Below are 13,929 nucleotides of genomic sequence, written 5' to 3'. Positions count from 1 at the left end.
ATGCGTATAAATAGGCCGGGATGTTATTTTGAAACGCTTGAATACAAAAAAAATTTCCACTTGAGTTATTCTTTACAACCGACACTATCTTTTTCTCACTCCTTCCATTCAAGTTGTTATGCATCAAGCCGTTTGGCAATAACTCAACGACGGCTTTCAATAAACTTATATTATTTTGTTGAATGGGAGTACGATATTTTTGTCAGCAACAATGCTTGTCGCGTTCAATCGGTAACGAAAATGTTCGAAAACAAGGAATGGGGAATGTGCGTGGGTTTGCCGACCAGAGATCGATGAATCAGTTATTTGCGTTCCTCTTTTTAGACGGTTAAAAACAAAACACGAGGAATGTGAATTTCTTAGAAATGGTCACGCAATACACAGAAATGTTTTCTGCTTGAGATAAAGTTTCATTACACAATTTCGAAAATATGTGGCGTTTAAAAATCGGAAACATGTTGATGAAATTTCAAAATACGGCCTTGCTTCTCGTATACATATTGATTTGTTGGTTACTTTTCATAACTAATAACACTTGAAAGTAACACTTGAAAATTATTAATATTGTAGATTACTATTGGTACCGATACATTTACCCACACTCCGACCATTTTTATAGACGCCTCGACAAAATTCAAATCAATATCAACAATTATGCGATCACTTTGATATATAGACCCATTATAATATATGTCACTTATAGTCAGGATTTCGAGACGTTATGGCTATCGTTTATGTACTAAGATTTTGATGTTCAGGTAAAATTAGGACAATTCAAACAAGCTTTTAAGTCAAATGAAAAAAAAAATTTCAGTAAAAGTAACAACAGCCTATACATACCAGAATATGTCGTTCATTTTTCGATAAAATTGCTTACCTTGAACCTAACTACTTTTTATAGAAATAATATTTATTTACGTGGAACGTATCACCTGATAATATATCTATCAATTTTGCTTCCATCAAAAATAAATCTATTCAATGCCCTTATCGTCGACTGTTTCACGCAGTTCAAGTCGTCCATGCAACCACAATTCCCTCTTCAGTTAAAAAAATGAAACGCACAACACGCAATCTATTGCTGTCAACTCGTATAGTACACGTCTGAAAAACTGCAGACGCAAGGTTTAAATCGGAAATAAAGATATTCAATGTTCTTTTCACCGATTGAAGTCATAAATCACAAACACCTATTTACTTATTAAAAAATGAAGTATTTCATCTAGCACAGGGTGGTCCAAAGTCAGGCCCGCGGGCCACATGTGGCCCGCCGCTTCATTATCTGTGGCCCGCGTCACATTCAGAGAGTAATCAAAAAATCGCATTTCGTGTTGTTTCGTCATAAAATTAATCAGAAAAATCTTTTGACATACTGTCATCACAAATGTCACTGAACTAAATAGTGTTATGGCTAGCTGAGGCAACTAGCGAAATTGAAATTTGAATGATGTGGTTGGCAGTCTGAATTGTTATCTGGCTATCTAACTTTTTGGTCGGGAATATATGCTAACAATATAGGATTCAGAGAAAACTAAAAATTGAATGCGGATTCTATTAGCCTAGAATGTCTATGCCTAATAACTATGTTTGCACAATAAAAGTGTTTGTTTTGTATTGCACTGTTTCCCTATTCTTGGCACTGTTGTGGCCCGCCAACAATGCAAAAATAATTTTGTGACCTGCAGAGCCGACAACTATGGACCACCCTGATTTAGCACCCCAGCACCGTATTTCTGAGCCTCTCAAGGCGTAAAAACGAGACGAGGAGTGTACTTGACAATGACAAATATAACAAATATTGACTTTGGGCGAATCCGTTTCATACAAATCCACCCTACGTGTCTTATAATGTTATGCTCTATTATTCAACGTTAAGCATGTTGTTTTTACATAACCAGTGAGGGTGTGGAATATAATAAAGGTTTCTGATTGGTAGGATATCATTTTAAAAGTTTTCGGTTTAGTTTGTTATAATAAAATCTGCTCTACATGGAAAAAACAACTTATTAGGTACTTTTATTGAAAGCATATACGATTACAAATGATTAACATGGAAAATCGTAGGGATCGGTTCTATCAGATTCCCTTTCGATCTTTTGGACTTAGGACAGAGGGCCTATTGTATTTCCTTAATCTAATTTATTAATACCATTAATTTGTATGCCTCCGAATTACGTTGATATTATTGCACTCTATCAGCATGTCGTTCACGTAAAATCGGTATCTTAAATATAAAAATTAAAATTGAATATGGTCAAATCATGATTTTGTTTCAATATTTTACCCACGATTTCACTTGAGTAAAGCAATTCAAGAATTTTTTAGAAAAATCGGATCACTTTGATAAAAATGTGAAAATTACACGATTTAACAGGCCACACAACTGGTAGGCCACAAATATGACTTAAAAAATCCCGGTCTAAATGTCAATTTTTAAGTACTGTTTCGAATATCGTAGCATCACACTAAATCAGCACGATATCATATTGTAGTCAATGTCGTTGGTATTAGAGTTATTGCCTAATTTAGTTAATTTTACTGAATTTAATTAATAGTTAGGGTGTCTGAACGGCTGCAGAGGCAGTTGCGTCATTAGTACAAGACCGGAAACAACCTATCATTTCGATAAAACGATTTCATGTAACCATAAAGCACGATAATATTTAGATTTATTCAAATGACTAATTGAAGTGATCTTCTGAAAGGTTAGTTGTCGATTACTGAAATCATATGTTGGTTTATAGAAGGCAGAGGTTTCCGGGCTTAAGTCACATTTCTACAACAAATCGTGCATTTGCATGTGTTTCTGGTTGAATAGTACAAGTGAATTCTTATCTATATATATTTCATTCGAGGGTTTTAACCTCGATATAACTTATGATAGACGCTGGAATGTATTCAAAGGAAATTCTATTATCGGTTTCCTATTCTATTTCATTAAGAAGCAACGCTGCTTGTGAATATTTATCTGCTGTAGCAGGATTGGCTTCGTTCCTCACTAACTATGGCATTTTGGTGCATGCTATGCGATTATTATTATTCATTATTTAATTGTGCTTCTAACTGGTGTAGTTTTGTGCATTTCTCCTATAGGTGGATATATTCAGTTCTCTGCGATGATAATATTCTACTTTTGTATTCGTGAGCTTTTTATGCCTTCTGAATTAAAACTACAATCTTCACAGTTCATTTAACTTTGTACTGGAGGGCAAACCACTATCGTTTCAGAAATATTTAAACAAACATCTTGTGAAAACTCAGACTTTGTCTTATTGATACGCGAGTTCATAAGGAGCTCAAATATTGCTATCACTCCCGAAATCTGAGGTCTGATAACACGTTCAAAGCCGAATAGCTAAAAATTGCACATCGTCAATCGTGGACCACAGTTCAATATTACAATAAAATCAGGAAATACACTGGGTTATTTTTCAGGAAGATTGATTTGAGCGCATTAGTAGTTTTAAGGATCGCTTATGGTGGTCACCCGTGAACTCTTTTTCTCCGATGTGAGATAATTTGTTTATACAGTAGACAAAATAACGACGGATTGGGAAGCGCTGCATTCCGATTTCTCATAACTTATGTAAAATATATACCGCGTACATATATATTGACTACAATGAAGTGTTTTCTTTCATAAAGACGTTTGTAAGCTGTTATGCATATTTCGTTCGTTTATTCAACATCAACATTTTTAGTATCAAAAAATATGATTTTCAAAATTGATATATTTTTTAAAGCAATTATTTGGCGTCTAAGAAGCAGACTAGAAATTATATGTGAGCATCATGATTGTATACAACAAATTTCAAAAAAATTCAAATTTGAGCTTTGCTTGCCAGGTTCATTCCAACTAACTTCACCTCCTACCTCTTATTTAACCTCCAGATACAAAACAAAACACACTTTTTAGAACAACAAAAAATTTATTTAATATTGAGAAGTTTTTATTTTTTGTTTATAATAAACAACGTTGTTCCGATGGCTAGCTTGATCTTTGCAATAATTTCTGAGCACAACAGAAACTGAATCATTTCAACCTTTCATGTTCTCCATTGTATCTTCTACTTTGGAACCATTTGAAAAAAGTCAATCCGGCCAGTCCGAAGAAAATTGTTAAAACTCCGCACAACTCCATTGGCTTTGGTGCCATTTGTAATATCAAATGTTGCAAAGTTAGACTAACCACAACGTCGGCGTTTTGTCCAAAACTTACGAGTGCTGGGTGTGCATACTTCAATGCCCTGATAGAAAAAAAAACATGTTTTGTTGACGAATATAATTTTCTGATATTCCTATTGACATAAAACAATTATATTTACCTTTGATAATATTTTTTAAATAGTATTATTCAACAGCATGGAATTTTCTCAAGAAAATGCATGTAATGAGATAAAAGAGTGTGTAAAAAAGATAATTGGAATTGGATTCACAGGATTAGATCCCTAATCTATTCCCCCCTAACGTAATTATTACACTTCATGAAATACTCACAGATTACTGCAAAATGTTCCTACAGACGAAGCCAAGCAAGTTCCTGCTACATATCCGGCTCCCGTCCAAGACGGCGGCCATGTAGGTTTTCTCACAGTTGCGAGTAAAATGCCGGCAAAAACAAACGTTAGTGCTGAATGGTAGAATACTACACTGAAAATGTTGAGATCGTCTTAAAGTAAATTGGATAGTTTAGAATAGTCATCCTAGACCTAAAAAAAGTCCAATGGGTTTCACAAATGTAATCTCAAAATATAAAATGAGTTGCCGGTTATTTTTTTGTATACATTGTACATCTCTTTTCTTGTTTGATCGACCTGACATTTTCAACTAAGGGCAATGAAACAAAAAACAACAAATATTATACCTCTAGCTCCCCTAACGGCCACATGGCCAAGACTTCTTCCAATAGCACTTGCAAGAATCAAAGAGTATCCGTAGATTCTTATTATAGTTGCATTATCTCCTATACCAGGTGGGGTGATATAATCTTTATCTCCAGATGTCATCCCAGATGCTGTGATGACAAAAAATTGGTGATGAGAGTTTACTTTAGAAAATCGTAAATTATTCATACGTTTCATAATGATAAATTCATTTCCATTTTGAGGCAGATGTATCCCCCCATATCTGATGATAGTTGAGTGGAAGTTTAAAATTTGATACATTTACATGCATTAAAATATAAACTGATTTCTCATGGACGAATGTGTGTCGTAGGCCTACAATTCTTTGAGATGGCAGAACTGCAACTGCAAGTTTTTTAGTTTTATGAAATATAAGTATAAATAAATTTGCATTTGTATGAACATAAGGTGTATATATAAATTAAGTTGTGCCAACCCTCATGTGCTACAAACAGTGCGCGATTTTCTTGCATTCATTAAAAGTAAATAAATCAGGTATTTGCACTCACTAATAATCAGGGCGATTCCAATAAAGCAACAAAACAGCCCAACAATATCTCCACTGGAAACCTTTTCTCTCAATACAAGATATGCAAATATGATAGAAAATATTGTGCGAGCTGCTCCCCTTGTTGCTACGGCTGCTCCAGGTGGTATGACGCTGAAATTAAAATAAATGAAAAGTCATAGAATAGAATATTACTGTAGAAAAACAATACAGCATAGTTTTGAGGATTGCAACATTGTTGTTCAATATTAAATATCTGATAAATCAATGTGAATTGCTATTCTGTCGACAGTGAGCTGGGAGTATAATTAAGTAAAAAGGGGAATATTTTGTATGTTATGGTCAAATATGGAATTATACTCTATAATAATTATCAAACAATTATTATTATATTGCGAATCATTTTTAGCTTTTTAAAATTGGTAGTGGAATATTTGCGTTATCGGGACCCGTAAATTAAATTTATTCGTATCTTGACCGATCCTTGAACTAGCACGCCATCAAGGGTCATCGATTTTAGATTTCAATTTGTTTAATGTCGAATATTTAACAATATATAAACTTTGAGCCATTGAAGAATAAATAGCTTAATTGGTTGGATAAACAAGATGGCTTGTACCCTTGAATTTTATTATTGTTTATGCGTAATCACTGTTTTTTTTCATACCCAGGGCAGTAGTAGCCGTAATAAAATTGGAACATTAGCTCACTGATTAGCACAAAATATTTCCTCTTACCTAAACTTCAAGAGAATTGTATAGAGAGACTATAGAAGATATAATGAGCGTTGCTAATAGCATGAATTCATATATTTCTTACTCAAATGCTTCATATGACCCAATCGTTCCGATGCAGTATGCTATAGAAATTAATAGGCATCGTACTGCTCTTCCAGGTGGTGGCTTCCATCCAACGCGTTTACAGAGTAGCACCGAGCCAAATAATATCGTCTATACGTGAAAAAAAATTGTAATTGTATTATACTAATAAATTAGGTTTCAATAATATTTACGAGTATTTACTAATATTAGTTGTCGTAGTAGTGCATGGAACACTTTTGATGAGATTATTCAATTTCCTTCTTCCCGTGTCCAAGTAATTTATTAATGATTTTCTCATTAGAAAGCAGTTAAATTATAAAACCAGAATTCAAAGCTTGTTCAGGTAAAAGTTAAATAATGAGATGCTAATTCTGATGTTGGGAAATATATATACCTGGAACATGCTTCTGCCAAACAATGCTTCAATGGCATCTACTCCATTTTCACCAGCCAAACGAACAAATACCGCTGTCAGGCCATACATTACTCCTGCGCCAAGGAATGCCATTACTAATCCTTTCGACGCATCTCGATAATATGACGTGTTTTGATATTTTTTCGTTGAACCTTCTTCTGCTTTAAGTTCATCCAGTCTACACTTTTCTACTCCTCTTCCTGTTCCGATGCCTTCTGGTAATTCTTTGACATGCATAAAAATAAGACTAATTAAAGAAACTGTCACAGGCGTGATTGGCATATCTGCTGTCTGCTGTATTGGTTCAGCAATATATTCGCTACGATGCGGAGATAGTGAAATAATTCATAGTTAAGCGAGCGTCAGGTTTGAATTATCAATTGCTGATTTGGAGAGATCAAATAAGGAACATTTTCGAACTTACTTCCATATTTTTCATTATAAGATGGGGACATTGGAATTGGTAGTTGAGGCATTATGACTTCGTCATCATCATCTTCGATTCTAGAATCTCTATTTACCAATGAAGATTTTTCGTTGATAGTTGTTTTTCGGTAGAATATTCGTTGCAAGGGACTAAACAGTAAACAACGATGAATGAAATAATGAATTATTCCACATTAGTATACATGATATTAATAAGCAACCCCGAGAACAGCATCATAACTGAATCACGTGGCTAAGAATTTATGGCTTTTATGCAGGTAAAATAAATGAAAGTACAGATCAGATTCGTTACGTAGCCTACATCGTTGTTTCATATATAATCCCTAAAAAGTAATCACTAATTCATAAATAACAATAATTTAAGTTAACCGTGGTTTGAAATAATGATGTCTCGTTTATAACACTGATTTTATGCTATACTATATGCTATACTATATCAAAATTTAAAACATTGGTCATCTACTACAACTTTCTGCAACTGCTTAAATGTGAATACCAACATGTAAAATCATCTTATTCTTATCAGGCAGATATGCATTCTTTTAACACGAAGAAACGAAATCAGGAATATAATAATATACATCCCGAGAAGGAATCTTACATGTATTGAGAGTGTTGGTTTCTGTGCTATTTGCTTCTTGATAGATCATGTATAACAGAAAAATACTTTAACTGCTGTCTAGTTTAAAAACACCATTTTGTGTTATTGATGTTTAATTGCATGCTTTCAAACTTGAATCTCTTCAGAATATAATTGTCTTTGAAAAGAATTGATTGCCTTACCGAAATATGTTGTTTTCAATGACACCGAAACCATTTTTCTTTGTCGAAGAAGACAAAAATGACTCTTCTGCGTCATTACTATGACCTGTTGAATTAAATTGTTGAAAAAATGACGAGTTTTTAGTGCTTTCGTTTATTATTATAATTTAATTTCAATACGATCGATTGTTTCGAAAAATGATTGTCATTTGATCCTGAGCCATATTCGCCAGACGCGACCCTAAGGTCCTGTATGGTCATGATTTACGTAAAGTGAGAACGAAACTCGCAAAATGTAACGGGGTCGTTGAGTCACATCAGCCCCACCATTCTTTTGAATATATTTCGCTATAGAGTCTATTGTTTTTAAAGAGAGCGCTTGCTTAAATAGCTTCTGCAATGTTACAGACTACAAATGCCAATGTGTTGATCCAAAGAAAAAATATGGTTCTTGGGTTTGCGATATTTTGGTAGTTAGCGCTATTGTGCGTAATATATTTTGAGATAAAGTTGTTATAGTGGTAGAAGGTCCATCGGAGCCTTATTTTGAAAGGTGGGGAATGAATTGAGTTCAAACTCAAGAAGATGGAATGTAAAATGATAATATAAAGTCATAAAAACACAATAATTATTACCATCATTGCTGAGTCGATTAAAACTTCTACTAGCATACTTTCGACGCTTTTCCGCACTGTGAGTTTCAGGTAACGAAACTTTCCTTTCGGTGCCAGATTCATTAGAAGTATATTCCAGCATTTCATCACATCTCAACTTTTGAGATTCAGATTCTATTACATTGTCTTTCTTACTCGCCAAATGTACATATTCATCGCAACATTCGCCTGAAACAACATGTCTATCAACCTTTTCCCAGCTGTCAGATGACGAAGCCGTTATCGACTCTGGCGATGGTTCTGGAAAGACAAAACAGGTATCGATTTGCTTGTTATTTTTGCGCTGCTGTTTGTCATTTTTGCTGTATCCTTATTTCAGCAAAACAGCGATTCCTTCAAAAATTTGCTTTGTCATGTATGTTTGGGATACACAATCAACGGATACATACATTTGCGGTAGAATGTAATGTGAATAGGATAGGATTTTAATTACTCCGAAGAAAAAGAAAAAATAGCTCAGTCCTTCAAATTAGCGAAGTGATATTTGCACATTTTTATCCCTTGCGACATCTCGTGCTTATGTAGCTTAATGTTAGGGCTATACGCATTGAAGGTTATCCACCCACTAAGCTAAACGTGCACCCCTATTTGCCCCTAAATCCACACCAGTTTGTATGTATTGTCTTCCGTATAAATGTCGTATCGTAACAATAAAAAATAAAAAAAAAAGGTAGAATTTTAGTAAACAAATACCTGATTCAGTGTTTCCGGACACTGCTTCTTCTGTCGTTTTCCTGTCGCTTTCCATAATGCGCCAGATAAGTGTCTATTTTGGGGAAAATTATACACTTATGCTGATTAGCTTAATTTGATAATAGATATATATAAACAACATTGATAATTTAGTTTGTTGCAGAGTACAAACATTTTGTGACTGGGAAGAGAAAACACTGACTGAACTGCAAATATTATGACCTAGCTATAAACTAGGGCCTAGCATACCAGTAATATATTCAATAAATAGCTCAGACTGCCTTAGTGACTGACTTGGTTTCTTGTTATCTCTTTAAGTTCTGCCATACAGTTCACTCGCAATTTATATCGTCCGAAAATCTTGAGAAACAAAGATTTGTTGATTAATATTTCAGAATTATATATTTACGATTTTATGTCAGATGGCACCCTATTTATTCCAACGTTATTAATATTAATCATCATAAAAATCGATGGTTGTTTACGGCGTTGAATTTGTTCAATCGACAATGTCGAGCATACAATACACATACCTAGAATATTGAGATTTTTGGCATATTGCGATTTATGAGTAACGGCAGATCGATTGTCACCGTCATGCTTCGATTTGGCTGAATTATTCTCAGTAATTACGAAATTTTCCGAGGTTCCGAGATTCAGCATTTGTTCAATACTTAGGTCTAGCTTTAAATGGGTAATTGTTGACGTTAAAGCTGTAGTGCTTTCTGTAAATTGAGCTCGTTTGACCCGTTCGCAACCATGTATTTCAAATGTAGTAGTAACTCAATCATTAGTCAGGATTATACATCCTATTACAAAAAGAAACATAATATCCTGAAGACTTGGCCCCACCACCCATAAAACACCTTATCTGAAAAATGAAATAATGTCTACGAGACTACTCGTACCACAAGTAATTTCAACCTTCTTGCTTCATTGTCTCAAATTCTGGCATAATTCACAAACAGTTAATTACCTAGTTCGTAATACCTTATTGATTTAGTCCGGATTATGTCTATTTAGTAACGATAACTAATTAGTGCTACACCAGATACCTAATAATTCCAGTTATCTGAGTACTATATAATTGAGCTAACAGAAGTCTGCTGATCTTCACCATATTGGAGGATCTATTTTGCACTAATGAATAATTAATGTCGTCGCCCCTTGCGATTGCTTGTAAATAAGTAATGAGTTGTTTAAAAATGAACTTTGAAGTCATGAGCTTAGGTTAGGATCATCTAATTGTTACATCAAAATATTTATATAGTTATAGTGGAAATTTTGATCTCTATCTTTTCGCGGACAAAGATGATGGCTTTACAGCTATTACAGAAATTCATAGCGTTGTAAATGAAAGCTTCTGAAATATATTTACAACATGATATATAAGAGATTACCCATGCAACTCGCTGAAATTCTAACCGGGATTTATACATTTTACATAAAATTACCAATAAATGATACATTATTTCAACTCAAACACCCAATAATGCACTGTACTGTAATTGACATTTCGCCGTACGCAAACGTCTGTGCTCAAGCTGTAACATACCATACATTATTTATGCGATTTACAAGTAAAGTCAGTCAACTTCATTTTAATTCATTAACGCTTGAACGAATAGCATAGAGTACATTTGGGTAATTTTAAGGAATGCTATATTCCTCCGGCCGTTATTTATATAGTTTTTAACAGCTTCACTCAGAACAAAAGAAATTTTAAAGTCCTAACTTTTCAATCATTTCAATTAAATTACTTTACTTTTTTTTTCTTTTTTAGTTGTCACCGCAGTGTTGTTGTGGCCAACACTAAGAGAAATGCTTTCCAAGCTATTGCTTTAGCGTGGAGTAATTAAAAATATTATAAGTTTAATATATATCTTTTTCAAAAATGATACGCAATTTTAAATTGATTTTTATTGAGCGCATCGCGCGTTGCAATTGCGAATTACGAAAAAGCGACAGCTATAATTGGTAAATGCAACACCGAATATGATGATTATATTTGAATGGTTGACTAATTTTCTGTCCTAGGGACTCGTATAGTGACGTTTAACTTATTTAAAAAATCAAACACCGGTACCGTCAAAGAATGTTCAAACTTCGCGATTCATAGTTTAACAAACGATACATAGGTCCATTTTGTGCTCAAAATGTGTCTTGAATATAATAGGCATGGCTGTCATAACGTCCTTTATTTCTGAGATTTGTCCTTATTTTGATGGTAGATTTTGATGACAAAACAATAGCAAAGCAAAGATCAGATCGTGTAACTTGAATCAAAATACAGTAGTGAATGAGATCTTTGCAGTTGACTAGTAGAATTATTTAGATCTGATAGAATTGATAAGTGTAGCAGTAGCCTACTGGTTTAGTTTTCTGACGTTCTGGTCAATCGTCTTCTCCCCGAGCATTTCAGCACGTGTTAATTTCGACTTTATAGATAGTCGAGAATCAGTGCTTTGGACACGTAGAGTCACATAATTTTGATGACGTCATAGCAAAAAAAAAGTAATAGCCTTCTGGAGAAAATTTTTATCTTTAACCACTGAAAATTTCAAAGCAATTGGTCCAGTATTCGAAGAGAAAAGCGACTTTTTAAAAACGTGTCAAAGAACAAGAACAACAACATAATATTGAAACGATCGTTATGTCCACTACGTGTTCAACAAAGAGATGAGAGCTGAATTCACGGCGGTACCGGTACCTAACGTAGGTGCGGTACTGAGTTAGCAGTCAGCCAGCATCTTACCTGTACACTGTAGGCCATATACGGTAATTGATCACAGAACAGTTGTTCCCTTGCAAATTTTATGTTGTTTACACTTTAGGACAGATAATTGATCACAGAACAATTCTTCCCTTTCAAATTTTATGTTGTTTCCAGTAGACTCTCATCAAAATAAACAAATATAGTAGGCTACAAGTGCTACAACGCTTGCATTACTGCACTGGTAGGACCGTGAAAGAATAAGTTACGGTAATTTCATTGTGGTAAGACACCGGTACCGGCACCAGTACCAGTATCGTACTTACGTACTGAGCTACCAGTACCGGTTAGCAGTCAGCCAGCATCTTACCTGTACACTGTAGGCCATATACGGTAATTGATCACAGAACAGTTGTTCCCTTGCAAATTTTATGTTGTTTACACTTTAGGACAGATAATTGATCACAGAACAATTCTTCCCTTTCAAATTTTATGTTGTTTCCAGTAGACTCTCATCAAAATAAACAAATATAGTAGGCTACAAGTGCTACAACGCTTGCATTACTGCACTGGTAGGACCGTGAAAGAATAAGTTACGGTAATTTCATTGTGGTAAGACACCGGTACCGGCACCAGTACCAGTATCGTACTTACGTACTGAGCAACCAGTACCGGTTAGCAGTCAGCCAGCATCTTACCTGTACACTGTAGGCCATATACGGTAATTGATCACAGAACAGTTGTACCCTTGCAAATTTTATGTTGTTTACACTTTAGGACAGATAATTGATCACAGAACAATTCTTCCCTTTCAAATTTTATGTTGTTTCCAGTAGACTCTCATCAAAATAAACAAATATAGTAGGCTACAAGTGCTACAACGCTTGCATTACTGCACTGGTAGGACCGTGAAAGAATAAGTTACGGTAATTTCATTGTGGTAATACACCGGTACCGGCACCAGTACCAGTATCGTACTTACGTACTGAGCTACCAGTGCCGGTACCGAACCTGTAGGTCTGATATTCCGTTCCGCATACGATAGGCTATAAAACTTGCATTGCAGCATTAGTAATACCGCGGAAGGAATAAGTCAATTTCACTGCGTTACGGTACTGGTATGGCAACTTACCAGTACCGACCTACAGTAGCTGTAGTACTGAGAAAGACAATCGATCGCGAAACCGCTTGAAATAAGTGTAAAACAGTGTTCCCATGAGTAAAAATAAATACCGCGAAATTTTGTATGAAATATCATATCTCATAGGATTCATATAAAATTTAAGAATAAATAAAAGTAATAGCCTTCTGGGGAAAAATATAATCTTTACTCACTGAAAATTTCAAAGCAATTGGTCCAGTAATCAACGAGAAAAGCGATTTTTTCATAACGATACCAAGAAGAAGACAAATAAGAACAAGAACAACAAAAATACCAAAACGATCGTTATGTCCACTAACGTGTCCAAAAACACGAATATGGACTTTGCTAGCAAATTGATCCGTTAATGGCAATATTCTTTGTAAGAAAATTCCGATTGACGTTTTCCGAAAAAAAGAATCGAGCACAAGTGGCTGAATCTTTTCCACTAACGACTCTTTTGCGCTTCTCTACAAGCTAATAAGCATTGTGTTATCCATGCCGTGTTATCCATGCCAGCACAGTGAATCATAGAGGGAATCAGTCTTTCTAAACAAAAAGTCAAGTTTATTCTACAAGTGAAAGTGAGCTGCGGTGATATGAAACAGATAGCTTCTAAGAATAAAGAAGTGCTGGAGCTAATCTTTCCTAGTGCGAAGTAGAATTAGACACGGTTCGTCGCACTGGTACGAATACATTTTGCTTATTACATTTAGTTCTTTGTTATCTTATTATTTCTTTTCTCTGATGTCTTGTTTTTGGGTTCACATCGACGACAGCCCTGATTATAGGTCCATTTGGTATTGTACAAGTACAGTATGTATACCTACAGATACCGCTGCCGCTAGGAC

At 34.7% G+C, this 13,929-nt stretch overlaps 1 protein-coding gene across 1 annotated transcript; it reads right to left on the bottom strand.

Moving 5' to 3' along the window:
• Window positions 1-3,758: 3,758 nt before the first annotated feature.
• On the bottom strand, window positions 3,759-9,468 carry LOC120342385 (solute carrier family 35 member G3-like). The gene is made up of 10 exons (XM_039411194.2): window positions 9,225-9,468; window positions 8,493-8,771; window positions 7,879-7,963; window positions 7,073-7,224; window positions 6,628-6,872; window positions 6,232-6,362; window positions 5,414-5,565; window positions 4,865-5,014; window positions 4,498-4,669; window positions 3,759-4,247 (listed from the first exon to the last, which is right to left on the bottom strand). The coding sequence occupies exons 1-10, from the start codon at window positions 9,277-9,279 to the stop codon at window positions 4,034-4,036; spliced, it is 1,635 nt and encodes a 544-aa protein (XP_039267128.2). The 5' UTR covers window positions 9,280-9,468; the 3' UTR covers window positions 3,759-4,033.
• Window positions 9,469-13,929: the final 4,461 nt, after the last annotated feature.

This window comes from Styela clava, chromosome 3 (assembly GCF_964204865.1).
Source record: "Styela clava chromosome 3, kaStyClav1.hap1.2, whole genome shotgun sequence".
NCBI classification, from domain to species: Eukaryota; Metazoa; Chordata; class Ascidiacea; order Stolidobranchia; family Styelidae; genus Styela; species Styela clava.
The sequence above is the reverse complement of the archived record's forward strand: the minus strand, read 5'-3'. Positions and strand labels throughout refer to the sequence as shown.